The sequence below is a fragment of the Anser brachyrhynchus genome, assembly GCF_964034855.1.
Source record: "Anser brachyrhynchus genome assembly, chromosome: 17".
NCBI lineage: Eukaryota > Metazoa > Chordata > Aves > Anseriformes > Anatidae > Anser > Anser brachyrhynchus.
Genome location: NC_137710.1, coordinates 2,247,863 through 2,271,686, shown reverse-complemented (window position 1 = coordinate 2,271,686; position 23,824 = coordinate 2,247,863). Strand labels below are relative to the sequence as shown.

Sequence of the window (23,824 nt, the reverse complement as noted above, 5' to 3'; positions counted from 1 at the left end):
ACAGAAACTTTTGATACGAACCTTTGCTTTCAGGTTTAGGAAAACTAGGAGAAGTCTCACTTGGTTTTATATTCTCCTTGTTTCCAGTTGCAGAATTTTGCCTCTGGTCCTGAAGCCTAGTATCTTTAGCTAGAAAAGAAATTGCCAAAGTTATTCTCTTATACACAACTCATGCTGATTAAAAAGAGATGACAAGATAGAACAGAAGAGAGACTTAACCATGTTTAGCTTACGTAAGAAAATCCCTGTTACACTTTTTCTGCTACCTAGTTAGGGCCTGGAGGCTTATCCTCCCCCCTTCCCCATCCTACTGTTATTAAGCCCAGTGAAAATGTCACAATCAAACATCCCTCACCACCACATCAAACACATCAAAATGTCCCAATCAAACATCCCTCACCACCACACAGATCCTTAACTAGGCTAACAGGAAAATGTAAAACAAAAGCAAATTATTTTCCATAGTCCAAGCTCTTCATACAGAATGCTACTGAGATTTGAGAGTTAGTTAAGACCTTTATGACTGTGCTCTTGAATTTCTTTTTTTCTCCTTTCATGAGGCTTAAAATATTCTTTGAAAGCAGTGGTCTATGGTTCTTTAAATGAGAGAACAGCCAAGTAACTGTCTGAAAAAAGTCCTCAGTTAGGTCAAACACCTATACATCCATACTCCCCGAAAGGCAGAAGAAATTAAGCATACAGACTTACTAAAAAGCCTCTCCAATCTTATTTTAAAGCCATCATCATGAGGAAAAAAGGAACTCACTACATAGTGAAATTAAATGTATCAGTCAGAACTCTTCCCACCATTCAGAAAGCAGCTTTGCTCTGGTATAGACATATTCATTTCCAGGGATTAGGCAAGGGTTGCATTTGCCAGCTAGTGAGGGTTACTCACCTTCGCTGGAAGGGGTAACTGCTCTGTTGGAAGCAGGGCTGGCAGGTGTAGGAGAGGCAGCTGGAACAGGCATGGCAACAGATTCAGTGGGAATAGTACCAGGTTGAGGAGAAGGCAGAGCTGGTCCTGTGGGAGTGCTGCTTTGCCTTGGAGACCTAGGCCTGTGTGTTTTAGGGGATAATCTTGGAACTAGAAACAAACAGGAAAAAACAGTTATGGGATAAGTTTCCTCATCCGCTCAGAAGTTTGCTTATTTTAAAAATGACTAGGAACATGCTTCAAAATACTCAGTGGAACATTATATAGTGACTGAAAGCCTGTTTACCTTTCAGGTACATCTCCTAGCTCTTTACAATACAGCATTTCAGATAAGTGGTGCTATTTTCCTGCAGATTGTCCCCTAACATACATCTCTGTTTTATAGTCCCGCCATGAAACTGCAGTATGGTCCCTGGCCCCCCAGCATACAACAGCTCACATTAACACCGTTTCAGGTAGAACAGAAAAGGTGGTCATTATCTCCATATAAACAGATGTAAAACATTTTTTAAAAAGGCTGAAAAAACACATCCATTTTACAACGTCCTCCTTTGGAGGTTTGTCAGCTGGAAAAAAAACAGCATATCCTATTGAAAGCAGATTATTTGATGTCTGCTTTTGCTCCTGTGTTAAAGCAGCAAGGGAAGTTGTATGTTCTTTACAAGTAAAGTTCTACCTCCTGCTTCCTGCTCACGCCACTGTGGCTAGTTAGTTGCTTTACATCATACATAAACTTCAAGTGAGCAAGAAGAAAGAGAGGTAAGTTGTTTAACAGCCCTGCTTGCATGCCAGTGATAAATAAAGTGCAGGGTAGGGAGGGACGATGAGTCAGAGAGAATGCCAGAACAGAAGAGTTTAAATCTTTTCTGCAAGGCAACAAGATCTATGGGGCTGTCTACGCACTGGAACATAATTCATACCTGCTTTCTGAAAATGCATTCCCACCACTCTTCTCTAGAATTCTAACACCGCTAAAAAGTACCAGACTCCAAACTGTTGCTCATTTGTGCTTTGACTCAAGAAAGCAGCCAGCAGCTGACAACTGACTAGAACATGGTCCCAATCCCAAAAGCTCAAAACCAGGGCTGGTATCGTAAGACTGAGCTTTAAATATAAAGTCAAACATTACAAAAAATAACTGATTCAGAAAAGATGACACTCACTACATCTACTACTACAGTACTTATGACAAACACAAAACAACCACTTAAAGCCTTCATCATTTTAAAAGAAAGTACATCCAACTTCACTTATTTAATCTTTTTCTTGTAATGCCAACCTTCCTCTATACAAGCACCTCATTCATTTGTAAACCATAAAAATCCAGTTATATTGCCACTAATCAACTTCAGTGATGCAGTGGAAAATAACTTTGCCTCCTTCAGTGACTTTCCTGAAGATTACTTCTTTGAACAACTAATTCCCACTTCCTTTCATACACCAACTGACTTATCCTCTCTGCAATTCAGACAATACTGCACTTTAAGGACTGACTCACCAGCCATTTTACTAAGCTACCTGGCAACATCCTTCTCCCACTTCATCTAAGCAAGCTAAGTTAGCAGACCAGTGTATTCGGAGCCTGAATTGTCTAGGAACACAGTATTCTGCTTAGCATTAACACTCTAAAGTATCCCTGGCAAGCCATCTGCAATAAGCCAAGCTTTACCTACCCCCACTGACAACTGATGACCACGTCCCACCTGAAGGGCTGCCTCGTGCCACTGCAGTAGTAGATGCTTCCCCTGGTGCATTATGAGATACAAATTCTAAGCCACTTGAAATTGTACCCCTACCAGTAGAGACTCTGTGACCTCGAGGGTGCCGTTGTGCCTTAGGAGACATCCGTGGAGGCCCTGGGAAAAAGAAAACAACCCCACACAATAAGTACTTAACATCCGTCACAAAGCATACCCAAACATACTGTTTATAAAATTGGCTTTCATGTAGTAACTCTCAATAATGCAGTAATACAGTCAAGCAAATTACACTGACATTGACTAGAACCAGGGATCTGTGAGAATAAAAAGGCCATGCCAGTGGTCCAGCCAGACTACCAACATACTCTTCACCTTGCTATGTGAGCTCACGTTCATTGATATTTAGAAGCTTTATCAGAATTGAAACAGCGTGGATTTAAAAAAGTTGAATCCAAGTATCCAATATTGCCTACTGCAAGACAAGTCAAAAAAGTTAGTGGCCCAGCTCCCTCTAGATAAGCACACTTCTGGGCTATCAAACATTTCCAAGAAAAAAAGAATTGCATCACTTTTGTTAGGTGGTCGGTGATACCAAACATTTATTTACAGGGTAGTCACCACTGGCTGACCAATTCTCTCGGGGAATTTCAGCACAGCATTCTGCACAGAGGCTAAATTGCCTGCAGCAGGTCACAATTCATTAACAAGTCAGCAAAATCACAACTAAACAAGTTATTGTTATCCCAAGGTTCCAGTCATGCATGTTTAACATCAGAAGCTGAAGCTGTAAGTGAACAGTAATTCTGAACAGTTTATACAGCTGCCACAGGATAGTTATGCTCAAGTCCAGGCAGCAATACAGTTTCTACCTCCTAACAAACATTTTCTTTACAACAAAATCAGACTCAAATGCTGATATCTCAAAAGGAAAAACTGTGTATGAGCATAGAACAACCTAGCTGATTACAGTTCATTTTTAATGTAGGTCAGTAACAGACAGAAGTTCAGGTAGTGGCTTTCTGGTTTCATGTAAGGTTCAAAAATATCAAGTACCTCTTCCGGTTATATAAATCTTTAAATGTCAGCCTCTATTTTAACCAGAAATCTAAAGCACACTTCAATCCAAATTGCATACAGGCAAGTGTTTTAAAGAATACACACTTTCCAGCAATCCTCTTCTTGTACTAGAAGTTAAATGTTGCAGCCAGCAGTTCACTGCATGCCTGACAAATCAATCCCAAGCGCTAAAAAATAACTGCACTGGCATGCGGATTCTTAGGATCTTACATTAAAAAAATCTCACATTGATAAATTTAATTGACAGTAGAACACCGTACAGGCAGGTCTACTATTAGCCATGGGCATGGGCCATCTCGAGCATTTATCAGGCAAGCTGCAGAGCAGCCTTACTGACTCGATCAGCGGGATGACCGGGCTCTCTCCTGGCTCCAGTGGAGCCTGCTACAGCAGAGAGCGTGCACATTTCCAGTGAGCTTAGGATAATCAGTTTACATTTTTCCAGGATTGCTAGACTGTGCTGCGCAGGCTAGTCTTTGAGTGCACTTAAAATAAAAATACGTTCCTTACTGTACATTCAGAGTACGGATTAATTTAGTTGAGATATTTCTGCATACAACTGTCCAAGACTCATGAGTCAAACTTTCTCTGCATATTACTGACTACCAGGGAGCTAAGTTATTGCTCTGCCTCAATGCAAACGTAAAGTTTTCTACAGATTCACCTTCGAAGCAGCTTCTCCTATCCCATTCCACAGTGCACTTCTTTAAATGTAGCTTTTTTTTGCCTTTTTGTTTAAATAGACAAGTTAATTGGAGAATTTTAGTTAGATTTGAGACTGCTTTTTGTGAAACATCTGTATTAACATTTTTTGAGATTGTACATAAATTTGTATTCCTAAAACTGCCCTCCAAAATTAATAGGTCCTGCCATGTTGCTGTTGGTTAAGTTAAGACACTGAGCAGCGTTCACAAAGCTGAGTTTATTTCATACCAATTTGGGAAATTTCACAGCTTTATTTTGTTTTTGTAAAGTTCTTCAAATAAAAAGGTTAATAGAAATAGTCTGATAAACTAAAGTTAAACACAAATTATAGGTTAAGTAATGAAGAGGAAAAACAATTTTGTAATTAAACTCACAAAGGAGTTAAACAAAGACAAACAAAAACATGAACAAATTGTGGTATTGTACCTTCTGAAGACATGCGTTTAGGCATAGTAGAGACAGGAGCTGGAGAACCATGAGCAGAGGGGTGAGACGGGGGCCTGGAGGGCCGCGAGGGGGGCCTGGAGGGCGGCCGTGTAGGGGTGGCTGCCCGAGGTGGAAGAGAGTTGGGACCTGACTGGTAGCGAGAAGGTGGGCGAGAGGAAGGAGATGGGCAAGGCGATGGCCAGGGAACACCTGACAGAACAAATGATATGAAGGAAAGTATAAAAACTAAAGAAAAATTATGGGGAAAAAGGTCAACAGAAAAAAAAAAGTAAAATATGACAAAATGATTTTTCATGTTTAACCCTTTGGGGATAGATTAGTTTATTTCTGCAACCAATAAAAAGTCTCTTTCAAGTTATTTCCTCCGCTTCAAGTCAAATTTAATATCTGAATGTCATGAACTCCCCAAAGGGTTAATTAGGATCTACAAATACTACTAAGGAATAGACAGTAAAGTTTGATCTGTTAGCCTGTCATATATATGTTCTACAGTACGCATCAGTCTTGACAAGGTCCTTAAACAGCTACCAGAGGTTCTCATACAGTGGTTCACATATAGTATTGAACGCACAAACCACTACTTCCAAACCAAATGATGAGCAGTATCAATTCTAGGAACTGTATCTTTACAAAAAACAGCGGTGTTCAGTGTCTGAATCTTGACGTTTATGCCTTTATTGGTTATCTGCAGTATTAATGTAGTATTCTAATCTAGGGTATAGGGTTCATTGTTTTCAAAATAAAGAAATTTAATTCACAAGCCATTTTGAGTATATGATGTTGATTCGGCAAAGTAATAGGATGGCACAAACCACAAATACTACCAACGAATTTCAAAGTTTAGCATTGTTTGGGCAAGACTCAGTTGTACGTCCTTTACACAGCTGGCTGTATGTAAGAAGAAAGCTTCACTTACCTTTAAACATTTCTCAGACCTCCCCTCCAGATAGAGGCACTTGAGTATTTTTTTTTTTTTTTAAATCACAGCAATCTCTCATAATAGTATTTTTAACCTATACAAATAATGCCTCAAGGATGGGCTACTGCTAAAATCCTTCTCTCAAAAAATGGTATTTGGTTATGAACCACCACCTTCTGCTATACAGTGCCTAGTGATGTCTGTTTGCATTACCCATGTGTACAGCAGAAAACACTCAAATAGCTATTTGAAGAGAAGACTCAATTACTTTTCCTGTAATAACTTCTCTTACTTTCCCATCAATGATTTCTCCACCCACGTTGCGGTGAAGTCAGCAAGTTGCTTTATTCTTTTTGACAGGACACTGAATTGATCCATGCTCCAGGAAGGAAGACTGACACTTCCTCCAGTACAGCTGCCACCTCCCTTTCACTAGATGTCAGTATTGCTATTCCTCGACAGAGCTCAGCAGTAGTAAAAAAAAAAATACATAAAGCGATTTTTCATCTTTAAAACTGCAGACTGCACCATCATCTGAGACAAAGGTAGAAACCAAGTGACATTTCTGCTCCGCAAAGCTACGCACAGTGCAGTCAAATGAATGTTTCATTGTCACTAAGTTAAACCCGAATGAAACTCACCACCTCTGTGTTAAATGATGCATGCTAGCCCAGCCTATGAAATAAACATCCTAAAACCACATCATATGCAGTTTCAACATAATTAAATAAATGACTGCATTTTATAAGGCACATTCATTTAGACTTCAGATACTTGCCTCCGTTAACCACTCTTTGATCTGCTCCAGAGTTAGGACTGAAATCTGAAGTATGGGATCCAGACCGTGAAATTGGTGGGCCTGATCCAGACTGGCCCATCCTTGGTGAGTTTTGTCTTCCACTTCCCCAAGACAAGACATCTCTGTTTCTCTGTCCTGGTGGGACGTACTTATTTTCCCTGAAACAGAGCAGATTTATATCAGCGTTGAGGAAGAACTAGAAGATAAAGAAAAGTACCTGTTCAAGGGCTCTGTTGATACTTTCTTTCTCAAATCAAGCTCGAGGAAAATTTAATTTATAATCAGATGTTGACCTAATGATCACCTCATGAATTTACCCTTTGACACTTACCACACGTTCCACTTCCTATGAGCCCACAGACAGTGAACGATTTAGTACTAATGCCCGAAATTCTCCGTGACATGCTGAAACCACTGCCTTTTCCTGTAATTTGGTATGAATTCACCACAGCGAAATATCAGAATGGAGAAGTCTGTTTCATTATAGATAATACAGGGCCAGGCAGAGGTGTACAAGTCAGCATGAGTGCCAAAAACAGCACGCAATTGTTTACACAAGATTCCTAACCTAATCAGCCCTGCTGAAAAAGCACATTTTCAATGAGTAAATTGCTACTTCACCAAAATATGTACATCATTTAAATAAAAATACTATTCATAGTGTATGCCAGTACCTAGTGTTCACACTATGCCCTTCTCGTTCATTAGCATTTCTCTGAACAGCAGTATATTTTTCTTCTTCTGTTCTTTCATCATTTTCCAAGGCAACCCGAGCTTTGTATTGGGCACTTGATTCAATTTCCTCTGCTAATTGAGTTGCTCTGGCTTCTCGTTTTAAAAACTCTTCTGAATTATCTCTTTCTAATGGCACCCTAAAAGACAATGGAAAGGAAAAGAACCTTAGAAATGCATTCAAAAGCACAAAGAACCTACAAAATTACAGTGTTAATTCTAACCAAGTGAAATTAAAATAAATAAATAAATAAAACACGAACTGCTTTTAAGCCAGGAGACTTGCTGTGTTTTTTAGTATAAGTGTGACAAAATTACTGGACTGGTCTGGCATTATGTGAAAATTCTGTGTCATTTACCTGTCTAGAGAGCTATGGTCAGGGTGGAGAGATTTTCTATACCACTTGTGGATTCCCCAGTCCCTAAAGCTATGCAAAGGCTCCAACTTTTAACACGGTTGAGTACATTAGCAATAAAAAGCCCTAGTCTATTGTTTAGATAGGAAGCGAATGCAAGAGACCAAATTTGAATTTCTTTAGCCATTTACACATTCACAATAGACGTAAGAGTCCCCAGTCCTACTGAAATTAAGAGTTACAAACTTAATCCTTTGATAATTACAGCCGCAGAATCTCGGCTCTTCCTGTTATGAATAACTGCAGAAGAGATGCAATACATCAGAGCATGGGACCAGAAACCCATGACTCATTTGCCATGTCCTAGAACCTCAAAACCATTCATCCCATGTGTTATGATATTAGGTAATACCATATTGCAAGAAGCATATGTAGCTCTCTTGGGAAAACCATCAAGTAAGAACTCAATACATGAGCAATGAAATACTAAAATAACTAAGTACAGAAGGACATCATAGCTGGCAGTTCCTTCTGTCCATCTGTGGTTTTCCTTGTTTGTTTTTTTTTTGTTTTACCTTTTTTTTTTTTTACCTTTTCTAATTTTTGTTCAACCATCAGGTTTTCAAAATTACTAAGCGCTTTGACTCAAATTTTGAGTTCTAAAAGTTGTTTCATCCGACCTTACTTTAGAATAAGCTACACAGGGAACACGGTTGAGGCTTTGACAACGAAATACTTGGTATTAGATAATCACTACTGCGCATATTTTGAATAATACAAAAAAAGAACAAAGGAAGTAATTGGAAATACAGACCAAGTATGAAAATATATGCAAGATTACTCAAGTGTTGGAGGCGGAACTGGGAAAACGAGTGGGTTTGCCAGTTCCAAGCCGGCACTCAGCTACTGCACCACAAGTTTTCCCCCCACACACACACACACACTTCTGGCCAGGTGGGACACCTACTGGCATTATCAATGGTAACTGTAAGAGTATGAAATAAAATCCTTGCCCTTCAGCATGAAGCTTTGGCTCACAAATAAGAGATGCATGAAGAGAGTGCATACAAACCTGGACAAGAAAGGAGAAACCCAACACGTGCTCATTCATTTAAAGTAACTGAAAAAATTAAGGGATGTATGTGGTGGCATTACCGGTAACTTAAACATAAGAATAATTTTACATTTTCTAAAAGGGAAAATGCGATTAAAGATGAAACAAAGGGAATAGGCAAGATGACGTTGTTCAGAACCCTGCCAATGAGAGAAGCACATACAGCAGCTGATCAGCACGGAATTTATCTCTAGCGATTTAAAGCCACCTTCATGGTTTTGATCTGTTTCCATCAATAACCATAAAATGGATGGAAGACTAAAGTTCAAAAGTATAAAGAGCACTTTAGCATACTTCACCACTCTAACAACAGCTTCCCTAGGATTCAGATATAAGCCAATTAAGACTTTATCATCATATTATAGATCTATTTTAACAAAATAGTAAAAATCAAATTGTTGAACAGGAGACTTGTGGACAAGCGCTCCAATTCTACAGCACATAAAAATCACTGCAATTCCTGGACATTCAAAACCAGTTTATTATTTTGGGGGTAAAAAGAACGGGAAAACATTAAAAACATTTCATGATGGTTGTTCAACATCTGCAACTCGTTTGTTTTCCAGTTGCAGTTAACATGATAGCTGCAGACTACGGGCAGCGTGGATCCGTTCCCAAAGTAACTGCAGCAGACTTTACACTTCTTTTATATTCAGGTTATTATATTGTAACTAAAACTGCAGTTTATATGTTTCCTAAACAAGTTACCACAGCTCGCAAGTCCCCTTAAAATATCAGCAACACTTCAAGATTCCAGTATCTACATAATTGATTGTCACAATCAAATTAGGATTTAGTCAAATTGTTCTGTTAGGTTAAACACAAACTATGGGTATAGCAGCTATGCAAACACAGATTACAGTTTCACTGTTTGGTATTTTCAACCCTATTTGTAAAAGTTTTTTGTAAGAAATAAGCATAATTGCATGCCTAAATTCAGAAAATGTTGCAATGGGAATGAGCTGTGCCCATTTAAGGGAATATATACCGATTAATACATCTAACTATTCACAGAAATCTGGCAAGGTTTCTTAAGCACTATTCATTCATTACTTTTTCAGTTATTTGATTCCACAACCTTAGAAAGCATATAAAATTATCTTGAGAATACAAGTTTTGTCAAACCAGGAAGAACATTAAACATAAGTCCAATAACAAAATATTTTGAAACTTACGTATAAGAAGATAAACTGCTGTCGTAAGTTGATATTACGCCATAATTTTCTTCATTGTAACGAAACATGTCATTGGGATCCCATCCATTAGACTAAAAGAGAATGACGTTTGTTTTTCAAAATGACACTGGAAACACATTCCCTTAAAACTAAGGGCTGATGGCAGAAGTCAAACCTTTTGCCCATTTTCTTGGGCTCATGAATTCACTGTCCACGTAACAAAGTTACTAAAGCCACAATTTATTTCAGGGATCTTTGTTCATCAGATGCATATATTTTAGGCTAAAAAGTCAGGGTGCTTTTTTGTTGTGGTTTTTTTTTTTTTGTGGCTGGTTGGCTTCTGGTACTCTGTACTAGATGATTAGAGAAGATCAGTGGCTAACAAGTAATACACACATGAATGCCTTTCCAGAAAGTGCAAACTGACAGTTCTAAACAGTAGAAGTGTCCCTCACTGAGGCAAGTGCTAAAACTATTCAAAAGCACTATTAGTGCAATTACCTGAGGTACACACCACAGGCAGAAGACCCCCGTTGATCAGGGCAACTTCCCCCACTTTATGAAGTACGCTATTACAGCACTCAAGAATTTAACCTTCACAAATGCTAAATGTTTTGAATGTTTCATAAAAGCACTGACAGTATTCAGTATTCTAATAAATCTCAGCTGTACGGTACGTACACTGGAATTGACAGGGTAACTGTTCTACCCAGACAAAGTTAATAACCGCACGGTAACATGACTAGATTCTCTTCTTTAACATACTGCAGTCTGAATACCTTCCTAAAAAAAATGCATGGTTGAGTAAAAGCTGACTGCTATGATATATAAAGAAGCTTCATTTGAGAATATACTCCTCATTTAACAATTCATAATCTACTGGGATTGTATCTGTGCTTATTAAGTCATGGGTCAGACTTCCACCAATTTCCTTCGTGTTAGCCCTGAGACAGTTAGCTAAGCAGAATTTCACCATAACTTACAAATGCAACGGAAGTCAGACAGGAATGCTCTGATTAAACATAAGTCACTTCAGTGCATTGCTGAATTTGGAGTCCTTAATAAAAGCTCCTTTTTCAGCCAGTCCTTGAGTCAAACATGTCCCTTACCACAGCAGCTGCCACTTGTCAATATTTGCCCAAAGTGGCATTTGAAATCCAGCTATTCTCATTCAAATTGTAAGAAAGTACTGTGGCAGCTGCTAGCAAAGACTGAACGTACCCCTGTGTAGGCCAGCATTTTTAGCCAGAAGTTCATTAGTAGATTAAAATTAAGGAATGTTGCAATGCATGTCCAGAGAAATAGCTTGCTTTCTAGAGGCTGTCATAACCGATAAAAAAGCAGTACTTACAACATCCGTCTCTAATGCCTCAAGCTCCTCAGTAGCGCTGCTTTCTCCTCCGTCCCATGGTTCAAGATCCTTTTCTTTGTGCTCACCATTTACTTTAGCACTGATGGCTGAATCAGTAAAAGCATCTACAAGGGAGCGGGGAGGGATGGGGGTGAAATCAAGTTGGTTAAGCACAGGAAGACACTGTATGCACTAGTATTTTTGAGGAACGACCAAATACAACTGGTTCACAAGCACATTAACATCGTTCACCTTCACTTGTAGTTGCTGTATTCAGTGGACTACATTAGAGAGCTATCTACTTCATACTTAGAGTAACTAGGAAGTGCAGACAGACTTCAAATACATCTGTTTACAGGGTGCATTTTTTTGCAACTTCAAGTATGAGACAAGGCATCAAAGAACAGCAGGAATTACTTTCAATTATTTCAAATTCTTTTACACAAACTACGTGTGCGTTTTTGCTAAAAACAGGACTACCCAAGGATCCCCATTCCTACAGAAAACGCAAGACTTGTACAATATGCTTTTCAAAAAAAGCCTCCACAACCACACACTGACATATTATGCAAATAACAAAAAAGCATGAACGCATCCAATCCCATTCTCTAAATAAGCAGAGTACAAGCTTCCCTTTGAATACCTGAGTTTCTTCTATGTCCCCAATTCCTCAACATACCAGCATGCATGCACACACTTTTACTCCCTTTGCAGTATATCTCAATTATCCATTAGCTTGGAACACCCATTCAATGTGACATGAACAGAGAAGTAAGAATAAAGATCCTGAGCTTGTATTTTTATTTGTTCATGTTTCATTCAAACCAGACTAGGAAAATGGCTGAAGGAATAATACTAAAATACTGAAGTACTGTTAATAAAAAAAAAAAAAAGTACAAAGCCATTCATCAAAGAAGCCAAATTTGTATATTTTATAAGCCACTAAATCTCAGAGTTGCCTGTAAATTCTGAAATTTCTTAAACAGAAGGGATTTTTTTTAAATTAAAATTTTTAAAAATAAAATAAGCGAGCTTTTTAGAGTGCCCTTAGTCCTGAATTTCTCATTATCTTTCTCATCATCATCTCAACATCTACAGAAAAAACAAGGAGCAAACATTTCTGATCTTTAAAAAAGATGAGGTCAAACCACCGGACAGTGCTAGATACGAAAGAGTATGGCTTCAATTAATTTTTGGCAAGATCTAAAATCTCATTAAGAGAAATGAATTTTAAAGCCATCATGAAAAGAATTCACAACATAGGATTTGTTGGTCAACAATGTTACAGATTTTAAACAATCACTGATGATTTCTTTTTAATAGACCGTCAATACAACACATTATTCCTGTTTTCCCCAATTTCACAGTTAAAATATGCACTTATATTGGCATGATCTACCAGAACTGTGCTTAGTCTGTCTAGCAACGTACAGAGCTATCTCATGAAATGCTCGCTCAACTCATACACGGAGACCAAAGAAACTATGGATAAGCAATTAAGCATTGTTAATAAGCGTATGTGAAACAAAACGTTACAGAAAATGGATGAAAAGAAAGAAGTTTATTAGCTAAACATTCATGTCAAATACAAAGGAATCAGTAAAATAAGAAAAAGAAAGCCAAATGAAAGAAGGCCACCTAATGAGGCAAACCACTGTTAGGGCTCGTGTGAAATTGCAAAAACCTGCATCAATCACCTTGTGAGCCATCATTGCATACTCCGCCAACGAAGCTGCGATACTAGCTACACGGTTGAAGGTTAACACTTTCAAGTGAGATTATTTCAGCTTCTCACTAAGCCTGATGCCTTCAGCAGGCACATTCGAGGATTATATGTAAACTGTTCTGAAACAGAGCCATTATACCATTGTGCTAACTATTAGTGCTGATGCAATATTTCAATCGTTGCATTTTCAACTGTTCAGAAGAGGTAAAAATCAAGGGTGAGAACAGAAGTCATCGACTAACTGCAAGATATTCTACATGATTCCGTGAAGTTACGCATGCATGTTTTATAGTGCCATAGATGTGCGAGCAAAGATATTAAGTTTCCATTATATATTATGGTAACAGAAGCATTATGAAAGGCAAGATGCAGAGACAGAGTGACTGCCAAAAAAGTTACCTGTTTCTGAAGGAACTACAAACAGATATGGAGAGAGAAAAAATTGGAAGACATCAGATATAAATACAGGTGGATTTTTTTCACATTATATGGCTGAATTCAGGCAATGCTAAACTCCTTCAGGCCCTCTAGCAGACATATTCACACTGGTTATACATCTCCCACCTTGCAAAGATCATTTCCATAATAAAACTTCAGCAACATTCCCACCGTTCACAACCCCTTGTGCTACATTACAAACCCTCCAAACAGCCTACAGATCTCTAAGGTACACCAGTTGGACAGAAAACATCTCTCAGTTTCCCTTCATACAAACAGCTTTTAAAATATGCTATAAAAACAGTGTCTATGCTTAAATGTAAACTGAAACTACATAACAAAGTGCTACCTAAGTCCACAGTTAAGGAGTAATGAGAGCATGTTCAAAAGGAAAGCGAAAGTAAGGAGCTTGTATGTGAAACTCTGTTTACCTTAACAATCCCCTGTAGCTAACACAGCCCTGATCTAGACAGGCCAGTGCTGTTCCTGTGCCCAATCCCATTAATTTGATGTTTCATCCTCTCAGATCAGGTATTTTACACCAAATGCAAGTTGGAGGTTGCTTAAGGAACTTAAACGGCGAAATTTACTTCACTGGGGGCATAGGGAAATCTTCTCCGATGAGACTGGATAAACACGAGGTATGAGGACTGATGACAGCACCTGATGGAGGTCATCTGCTGCATTTTAGAAGGGTGTTTCCTTCATTTCTTTTACATAACTTCAGACAAAAAACCTCCATATGGAATGACGACATTTGGGATACTCCAAATAAAATACTAACTTAATAAGCCTCATACGTTCAACCCACCAATTTTCCTATTTAAAAAGCCACATTAAAAAAAAAATCAGCAGAGTGCTGTCAAAAATTACGATGATACAGATGAACTGGGGGGACAAGTCAGAACAGAAACTCCACTATCTAGTGAATGCTATAGGTCTGAGTAAGATCTGAACAGCCAATGCTAAGTTTCCCAGCAGAATCCAGCATGTCACTGGGCACGGGAAGCTTCTCTGCTCTTCCTTTCTTTTTCATTTTAAGTCACAAGTGAGACTGCAACGTCAGCTTAAGCTCTACAACCCAAAAAAGTCTAGGGTTAGGAAAAATTCAAGCTACAAAGGCAGACTTCTAGTCACACAACACAGTCTCATGAGCATCCAGACAAAGTTTAAGTGTAGCAGAAAGGTACCTCAAGGCACAGGTCGCTATTTTCCTGGAACAAACAGCCAGCCAGACACACGGGACACCAAGATTAAAAACATGGCAAGTCAAACAAGACATTAACAAAGCTGATGAGCAACAAAATCAAGAACACACAAAAATTCTTCCAATCGGTGTTTCCAAAACGAAAACATCGCTCTTAAAATTATTAACAAAGTAGAGGCTGAAACAAACTGCTGCTACAGGCACCAACTGGCAGAGCGCTAGCAGACAAGATACTGACTGCACAGGCTCGCCCTCCCTCCTCCTTGTCTGGTGCCTCCTATCTCTGAACTGTTGAAGGAGCAATCCACGTGACACCCTGATATGGCCAAATTTTTATTCAATTCCTTTTATACATGGTAAAACTCAAATCAAAGGTCAAATGAAAACTGGTCGTACAAAAAGCTTGAGCTTTAACGCTCAGCTAGCCCCCCACTGCCTCTGTACCTGCTTAACATGAAGGCTCCTGAGCAAAGGAGTTTGATATATTGAGACCTCACTTCTGGTTTCAAAGCCTGCTAACTGGAAAAAAAAAATCCCAAAGACAATTTTACGCAACAGAAATTACATTAAGCAAAAGCGAATTAAATATACACATTCTACGAAAAACTCAGCTTGGGCACATTCATCAAGTGTGTGCTATTAAATGACTTCAAGAAAGGACTGCCAGAATAGAGCAATTAAGAGTCCAGGTTTGATTAATTTCAGCATTTAAAAAGCTTGTTTTCTCAAACATGTTTTGCGCTACTAATGGTAAAGAGCACAAACATGCATTTAAGAGCAACTCTGCAGTTCAAAAGCTATTAAGCCAGGCTGCATTATATGCCAAAGGTGTTCATGGCGCACAGCAAACTTTGATCAAGTTTAGTATGGCTCAAAGTAAACTGAGGTTTCGGCCTAAATGTTACAAAACAGCTAAGAGTTTATTGTTTAAACTACTCGCTACTGATTTAAAACATAGAAACCAGTTACCACCAGCTCTGCAGACCAACATTTCCTTCCTTTGTTCCTAATATGCCTACTGCTATTCCCCTTGCAACGCTTTCTCTGGAAGGATGCCACTTTCAGTGCTAATTCAAGGAAAAACTCAAATAGACGATTCTCTCTTGCCTTTTTTCATTGGATTTGTAATATTTTTCTCAGAGTGCAGTAACCGTGCCAAAAACCAATAAAAACATTGTAGAAGCCTATTACTTTAACAGTAGTTATGATCTTGAATTGTCTTGTCTTTAAAGAGAAGCCAAGAAGACAACTCAAGCCTTAGTCAAATTTGAATCATATGGAAAGTAGCACGGTGGCCTGATCAGCGCTTAGGACTACAAAAAACACTGCCAGAAGCTGGTTCTGCAGAACGCTGGGGAAACCTACCCTCCTGTTCCCATCATACATACCCTCCTGTTCCAATCATGCAGCCCTAGCTGCTACTAAATCCGAGCGCTTCACCTTTGCTTCAGAAGGCAAAGCAGAGAAGTTACATGTTCATACCCTGCCAAGGACGTCAGCTGGCTCGTTAGGGGAGATTTTTAGCTGACAATTCCCACTGGCACATGCAGAAAACTGCTTGTCTCTCCTTCCATGCAGACAGAATCGTCTGAGGGGGGAAGATGGACGTGATGCGCTTTCACCTGAGTGTCCCCATGCATGCTTCCTTCATCAGCCTGCCGGTACTGCAGAAAGCCCTAACAGCGCAGCGAGGGTCCCTCAGATGACCCCTTTTGAAGCCTAGCAGAAAGCTACTTGAGCACAAAGGTCTAGACAGACAGACAGTTGCAAATTAAGGGCCTAGGCAGTAGGGACAGTTTTTGTAGTGTATTTTTTTTAAGCATAAGCTGTCAGAAAGTTCCTATCCACGCAGACCTGCTATTTTTTTCTCCCAGCCCTTCCAATTACTACAGCACGCTTTCTGCACTGATCCATCTGAAGGTGCAATGTCACGCTTGGCATAAGCAAATCTAAGACTGCTGCTTCCAAACGGGGCAGTTTCACCCACCTGAAGCTTATACGGCCATTACCTTCCCTGTCCTCACGCTACTGATGTAGCTGCAGGATGAATTATCAGCTCACTGCTCCAAAGCTGCACACGTAAGATAGCACTGAAAGGTGCTTGGCAGACCACTGCAGATGGCTCTTTCAGAGATAACTGTATTTTCCACTCCTTCTGAAAGGAGAATCCATCCCATTCGCTTTCTCCCTACCCACTGCTCTTTACCACTACTCTTCCAGTCTTTGACAAAAAGGCAGAGACAAGTGAACATCTCTGCTATTCAGGTCTGAGGGTAACTCTGAGGATCAATACCCAGAGTCAGGAGCACCACTTGTCTGCGCTCCTCCAGCTCAGCAGAGAAGCAAATGCCAGAATAAAAATTCATAGAACTCAAGATACTATACTCAACCAGAGATACAAGATACACTAAAATTTACAAAACCAGTATCTTTTGCAGCACGTAAGTTTACTTCAAGGCCTCCTCAACAGTCTAGCATTTGTCTAAGAGTAAGGGGGGATGAAACTACACAAATACCCACACCCCCAACAAACCCTACCCCAGGAAGCCTTTCCTATGGCAACTGAGTGCTTGTGGAGTGCCCCTTTGCTTGACTACATTTTTTAAGAAGTGAGAGCAAGCTACCTTTCCACCAAATATGTCCAAACTGTACACTAACTTGTCTGGGAAACAGCCAGGACATCAATGGCTAAGAAATGTTAAAATATTTGTTCCTGGAGCTATGGAAGCTAACAGTCTTTGTTCTATACAGAGTGCAACATTGTCAAATGGATCTGGGTGCCAGACAGTAACCTTTCCCAACAGCAATGCAGCAGGGAACACCATCTCCTCACCTAGAAGTTCAGACCCAGTTCTCAGTGCAGATCACACAAGCTTATCTGACTCTGTACCATGAAGGTTTGGGTTTCTTTATAAGAACAAAAGGCCCACCGTTCCTGCATGCATGTTCGTACACTTCCTTTCTTCTGAATCCTTGCTTACTTTATTTCCCAAGAAGCAGAAAGCCCTTCTTTGCTCTAATTTGCAGGTGTGATCAGAGATTGACTTATACTTCCAAGTGTGGTTTCAAGATAATACGTTTTTGAGACAAAATGGAAAGCAGATTAATTTACCCACTACGAGTTATCAAGTTTTGCAGCCTTCTGGTTTATCTTGCTCTGTCTCTACAGTTTTATGTCAGCTCTCCTCTCCAACTACTTAAGAGATTTAGATGCAAAGGCATTCCACCTAAAAATGCAAACCGAGTGACTGTTCAACCCAAAGCAATTGTTTTCTTCTAGAAAACTTCCATTGAGTAATTATTCCTAGAAGAGTAGTGTATTTTTCATTCCATCTGTTTGCTAAAAACCTATAAAAAATGGGTAATAGAGAGCCCAGTTTGCATTTACATTAAAGTGATTCTATGTTCATAGCAGATCCATTATAAAACAGCTCTGGTGTAATTCAAACTCAAAGTCCCATCCGGAACCTGGAACTTCTCTGCATTTAAATGGTACCGCTGCTCTGACATTACGTATCTTCTTCTAGGAAAAGCAAATTCCTTGAAACAAGCGTCTTAACCTTCAGCCATAAGTCAGGCAAGAACATACAGATGTACAAACACAAGGTGAAAGGAGTGAAAATCTCTCTTTAAATGTCCACAAATCCCTACCCCTAAGTCACTGCTACACGGGAATAAAGCATGTGTTACGATAAACACTTAGCTCCCAGTGACCACTGTTGATCAACCTGAAAACGTGCAAAAGTGCAATTTCACTCCATGACATAGAAAGATATGAAAAACATAAAGAAAACTTTGATATAGATAATGTTAGGAACCTTAAAAAAAGTATACCTCTTCTGGCATAATTGGTATCCATATCCTTAAAATGCACCATAACAAAATCTGAAGACTTGAATAAGATACTCTCTAGTATGTCTTCACGTTTTGGCCCCAAACTGGATTCTGCGGTTTTCCGATGAGCAGCATCGAGCACTAAATCACACTATGAGAGATATATAAAGAATATCCTAATTTAATGCACAATAAGCTACCAGGTAACTTCACATAAGTGGAAAAAGCAGACATTTACAATAGTTTGCAAAAATGAATCTGCTTGTGTAAACTTAGACATCAATAGTCAAAATAATTGATACTAAATATTCCCATTTAATGAAGCGTTGATTATTCAGTCTTGAAAAAGAAAAGAGGGAGAGTCAAAACTTTAAAATTTACCTTAGGACTGTAAGTTTTAAAAACTCCTTCATATATACCACCATTTTTCACCTGTACTTCACATTTGGATCCCTAGAATGCAAGAAAGATGAAAATGTAGTTTTCTACCAGCCTGACAAATGTGATTTGAACAATTTTCTCAAAAACGTATCTTTACATAAGTATGAGGTGTAAAAATACAGCTTAGTGTTTATTCAAATCTACTTATTCAACATTTGCCTGTTTACAAATACACTTCTTTGTTCGGTAGATGCAAACACTTAGGTCTGTACCACAATTTGTTCTGAAGGGATTTAAAGATAATCGCAGAAGCATTTTTGGTACACACAAGACTCTTGATCGGTTACGCATGCAAACAAGGTTTAGTGCAAAACCAAATCTGTGCGTGGGTACAAGTAAGGATGAAGTCTTATCCTACATTCTAGCTGCTGTGGGACAGTCTGTGTTACCCAATTTTGGCACATGGGGATTTCCCTTATATAAATTCGTTATTCATCATCTCTCTGAAGACAGAAAATTAAGAATAAGACCAGTGAACGTAAGAAATTTGCCATACCTGTTCAAATACAATTTGTAGTTTTCCAAGCCAAATATACACAAAAGTTATTACTGCGATTGTTTAAATTCCAACCATGGAACATGGTGCATACTGTTGTATTCACTCCATAATATTACAATTAGTGTAATATTAACAATTCTATGTCACTATAGACACAGTTTACCCTACTTCCCAATGAAGACTTACAACAACTGACGTAAGTATGTGAACCATTCTCATGTTTGCATAGATGCCATCGAAAGAAATCTGAAAGATAAAAATGATGTTGTCATGAATATACGAGAAATAACAATTCAAAGAGCCAATGCTACAAAACCAAGGCCAGCTTTCAGCTGTATGCGCTAGCTCCTAGAAACACACTGCTCCAAAACCTTAGTTGGCCAACACACGTTGAACTTAAGTCACACCAGATTAGCAGAGGACTCTTACGCCTTTCTCTGATCAATTAAACTTCTGAATACCCATCCTCCCAAACAAGAGAAATTTTATAGAGCCCCTAATGTCACTCAGTGTCAATCCCCTTACTGGCTGGGTGAAGCTCCCACAGTGAGAAGCGTAACTGAAGAGCCCGGCCATCATCCCTCACTGGTTTAAGAGCTATCAACAGGGTAAGGTACCTCAACTGCTGGAGAAGTAAAGAGGTGCTTTGGGGCCCCTCTCCAGCTAACGGACCTGATGACATTCATTAACAGAAGCTAAGGTCATCAGATCACAAAGTGCCAAAGAGCTACAAAGCCTATCATAAAACCAGCCCAAAGGAATTCTCTGCAGTTTCAGAATCCGAGCTCCGAGCCCAGGGAGCTGACCACGCATCCCCGGGCTGCCAGGTGAGGCGCTTGTGCACGCATAGGTGATGCGGGGAGGATGACTGTGTTTTGTCAACATCTTGCATCTCTCCCCATCAACCTCATGCTCGTCAAGCAAGAGATGCTGAAACGTGCAAGCATCCCACCATATTTTGAGCTTTTTAACCGGCAACACATCCAGTAAGTGTTTAAGGACACTCCTATGCTCAACACCCGGTGTTGTTCAAAGTGCAGTTCAAAGATCCATTTTTTAAATCAAGATCCAGATCTTTAGCTTTGATAAAATTCTGCTTTACAAGTCAAGCCACATGTATACTTCAACAGTATTGAGCCTTGGAAACGACTAAAGCTACACACTCAGGTAATAATGGGTTAGCTATAACAACACTGGGTTTGCTATTTCATAGGAAAGCTAAACAAAACTGCTGCTTTTATTTAACTAAATACGTTGCCTTGCTATCTTTAGTCATCTGTTTAAAGGAGAAACCAATATTAGATAGTTCTCAGATAAAGCAATGCTCTTGAATTTGCTCCTAAGTTAAATTGTATCCACATATTTACAACTATAATCACAAGAAAATACAGAAGAGATTTATATTAACGTAGTTCAAATGTTTAAGTGTTCCTTCCCTCCTTGCCCTCCCAGGAGATTTAGATGAATGCAAGACGTTATATCTTTAAAAAAGCGTATCTCAGTCTAAAACATTCATCAAGGTATCCAAAATTTGAGAGAATGTTCCACTATCTGCGATTTTCACATTGTTACTCCAGTTCCTGGTAGAGAAGCTGTTTTGTTGTATCTACAAGAGGTACAATGAGGGGGAAAAAATACTCACCGTAGGCTGAGGCGGTCCTTTGCCACTGCTGCGACCTCTGAAATTAAACACACACATCAGATACAATTAAAAATAAATTGCTGAAATTCATCAATTTTGTAGCAAAGAAGAATTCAAAACCCTGACTTCGTGTAGTGTTGAGAATGGGGGCAAAGGAAAACAGCACTTCCCTAGAGCCGAACGTGGCAGTTACAGGGCCTACAGCATTTCTCCTTCAAATACTGACCTACAAGCAAGTACCTTCAGTTACTAGGTAAGAGGGTTACCTACAAAAAATTAAAGGACAAAACAAAGAAAATGCTAACACTGTTTCATTACAGAACTCCACAAATATTCTCTCTCAAGCACAATCCCGTAGCTGAAACGAATTCCAAAGCTTGCTGGCATGCAAAAGCAAAACCACCTCATTTGCACTTTTGGGCTCCATCCCCATCCCCGTCACTTCTTTGGGATTACAACCGCGCCGTCGCTGCCTCCCTGACCGAGGGCCACTGACCAACCAGCCCGACCCCAAAACCTGCCAGCCACTGCGAGACCCAGGCAGCTAGCCCACCAGTCCCCCAGCCATAAAAACCAGCAGCTCCTTCCAGTTCAACTCAATGAACGTGTAACATCCACAACGCTTCAAGACGCTTTTAATCAACCTGTAAGCTCTTAACATCAACCTGTAAGCTCTTAACACCTTGCGAACAGCGATGGAACGGCCTGTGAGCTCCAACTCGGCCATGGCCACCCCAAGAGGGGCCCTGCAGCCAGCAGGTCCCCAGCTACAGCTTCAACGTCACCGGCGTGCCTTCTTCCAAAGCGTTTTCCTTGTACCAGCAAGTTCCAGTCTTAAATATTTCTCTTCGGGATTTAGATTTGTATCACGATGACGACTTAGAGCGCGCACTGTTATGCAAGTAAGGCAAAACAAAGTCTTCGCTTTTATTTCAAAAAATCAATTTCTGAACCAGACCCATCTCACGGATGCACATCCATTTAATTAGAGAGGCCCAAAGAATCATGTTCGTATTTCAAAACATCCAAACAACACTGAAACCTAAATCCAACTGAATGCCAAACACGTTCAGCTGCTTTGGAAAACACTGGGCTGTGGTCGAACACAACCTTGCTCTCAAAACGGCATGCCCTTATACACGGGACTCGTGAGTTGGTCAAGAAACCAAAGGGTTCTTCCAGATAAGACAAATTGGGCAGAAATCAGCAAGTCCATCAGAGAATCGTGAAAGACTTTAACAGGGAAAAAGAAATGGAAACCCACCAAGCTACCGGCTGACCAGTTTAAGAAAACAACCTCCTGCAACAGAAACAGCATCACGCACGCTGATGACATTTGCTGATTGGTAATAAAGGCAGACTTCAGATGTCAAGCTGACATTTGCAGAATACTCGCGAAGCACTAATCTGACAAAAAAATCCCAATGCAAACAGCCTTTATTTAACTACCTGAACTTCCTAGAAGGTAGCGTCACAACTTCGGGCTTGCCCTGGTGAGGAGCAGCTCTTACCCTTTGACACGTCTGCTGTTTGTCAGGCGGCCACCACCTAGAACAGGGCATTAACGTGAGCCCTTTGAGAACCTGGAACACGCAATATTGAGATGAACCATTCTCTTCTTGGAAAGTCATCCCACCAGACGTGAGACGACCCCAAGAAAAAAGGCACAAGCCAGGTCTGAGTTTTCCTTTTGTCATAATCAAAAGCTTCACCAAAGCCGCCTGCCAAAGAACATGGAGGAAGTGAACAATGCCACCAGTTCCTCCTGTTGGCCTCAGAGACTGGAGAAGACATCCCTTCCGACATCAGCTGTAGAAATGGCCAAAACGAGAGCTTGGTGCCTTCGAAATGGAAAGCACTCCCCCGGCGAGCGGCGTGTATTCTTAGAACTTAAATAACCGGCCTGCTAGGCTGGTCAGCAAGCTCACAGCGGTCTGCTTCAGCACTCAACCTGAAGCACCCTGGATTTTCCATCTCCTACCACGCTTCCAAACTTACTGTCTCGCACAGATATGTGAGTAGAAGCAACGTGATCTTGCGCATCCATGCTGGCAAGAGGCTGCAGGTTCTACATCAGAGCAAGAGTTAAGGCAGTTACACAAACTGTACGCGCTGCTCGGATCTGACTGATCTCTTCGCAGACCTGACCTCATTTTCTAGCTACAACCGTCGAACGGAAACCCCTAAAGATACTCACCAAGACTTTAAACAATCCTGCCAACGTTACAACTCAATCATACCTGCACGCACCTTCTGCTAGAACCAAGACTTTGACTTGCAGGTCACCTTCCAAGGGTGAAGGCTCAGTTCGGACTACCTTTTGATGCATCTTTGACATGCCAAATGAAGAATAAGCCAGGGCCTTCACCAATGCGGACGGTCTTTGCCAGAAGCAGCTCGCCACAATTTAAAACCAGAGAGTGAAAATGGGGGTGTGAGAAATTAGAAGGGTCAGTAGCAATTTTGCGCTGCTACCTACAGCCACATCTTGATTATAATGAGCGGGGTGAATTAAAAATGCATTTTGTGTTGCAGAAATGTGGTTGAATGGGAGCCTTGGAGAAGGCACAGCACCTTGGCAGATCAAACTGGGAAACCCATTCCAGTGCTTCAGGGTAGGAAAGTCACCCAGGCAGCAAAGTGCTGCACCAGACAAAGTAACTTGACCAAGCAATTAATCTTGGTAGCCAACTCACTGCAGGCTGGTACTTGTACCTTGAGAGTG

The 23,824-nt window shown here is 40.1% G+C and overlaps 1 protein-coding gene across 16 annotated transcripts in view; it reads right to left on the bottom strand.

The window, feature by feature from the left end:
• The window catches only part of ATXN2 (ataxin 2), a 51,208-nt gene that overhangs the window by 22,795 nt on the left and 4,589 nt on the right, over nucleotides 1-23,824 (bottom strand). For 8 of the 16 annotated variants that reach the window (XM_080559360.1, XM_080559368.1, XM_080559361.1 and 5 more), the window contains exons 2-13: nucleotides 21,100-21,136; nucleotides 19,644-19,703; nucleotides 18,899-18,970; nucleotides 18,518-18,668; nucleotides 11,313-11,437; nucleotides 9,962-10,053; nucleotides 7,259-7,456; nucleotides 6,564-6,742; nucleotides 4,846-5,055; nucleotides 2,611-2,793; nucleotides 899-1,087; nucleotides 22-129 (exon numbers count right to left, since the gene is read on the bottom strand). In XM_080559360.1, the coding sequence (XP_080415486.1) occupies nucleotides 22-129; nucleotides 899-1,087; nucleotides 2,611-2,793; nucleotides 4,846-5,055; nucleotides 6,564-6,742; nucleotides 7,259-7,456; nucleotides 9,962-10,053; nucleotides 11,313-11,437; nucleotides 18,518-18,668; nucleotides 18,899-18,970; nucleotides 19,644-19,703; nucleotides 21,100-21,136 (1,604 nt within the window). The remainder of the gene's footprint in view (nucleotides 1-21; nucleotides 130-898; nucleotides 1,088-2,610; nucleotides 2,794-4,845; nucleotides 5,056-6,563; nucleotides 6,743-7,258; nucleotides 7,457-9,961; nucleotides 10,054-11,312; nucleotides 11,438-18,517; nucleotides 18,669-18,898; nucleotides 18,971-19,643; nucleotides 19,704-21,099; nucleotides 21,137-23,824) is intronic. The other 8 variants (XM_080559363.1, XM_080559364.1, XM_080559365.1 and 5 more) reach the window with 4 other exon arrangements.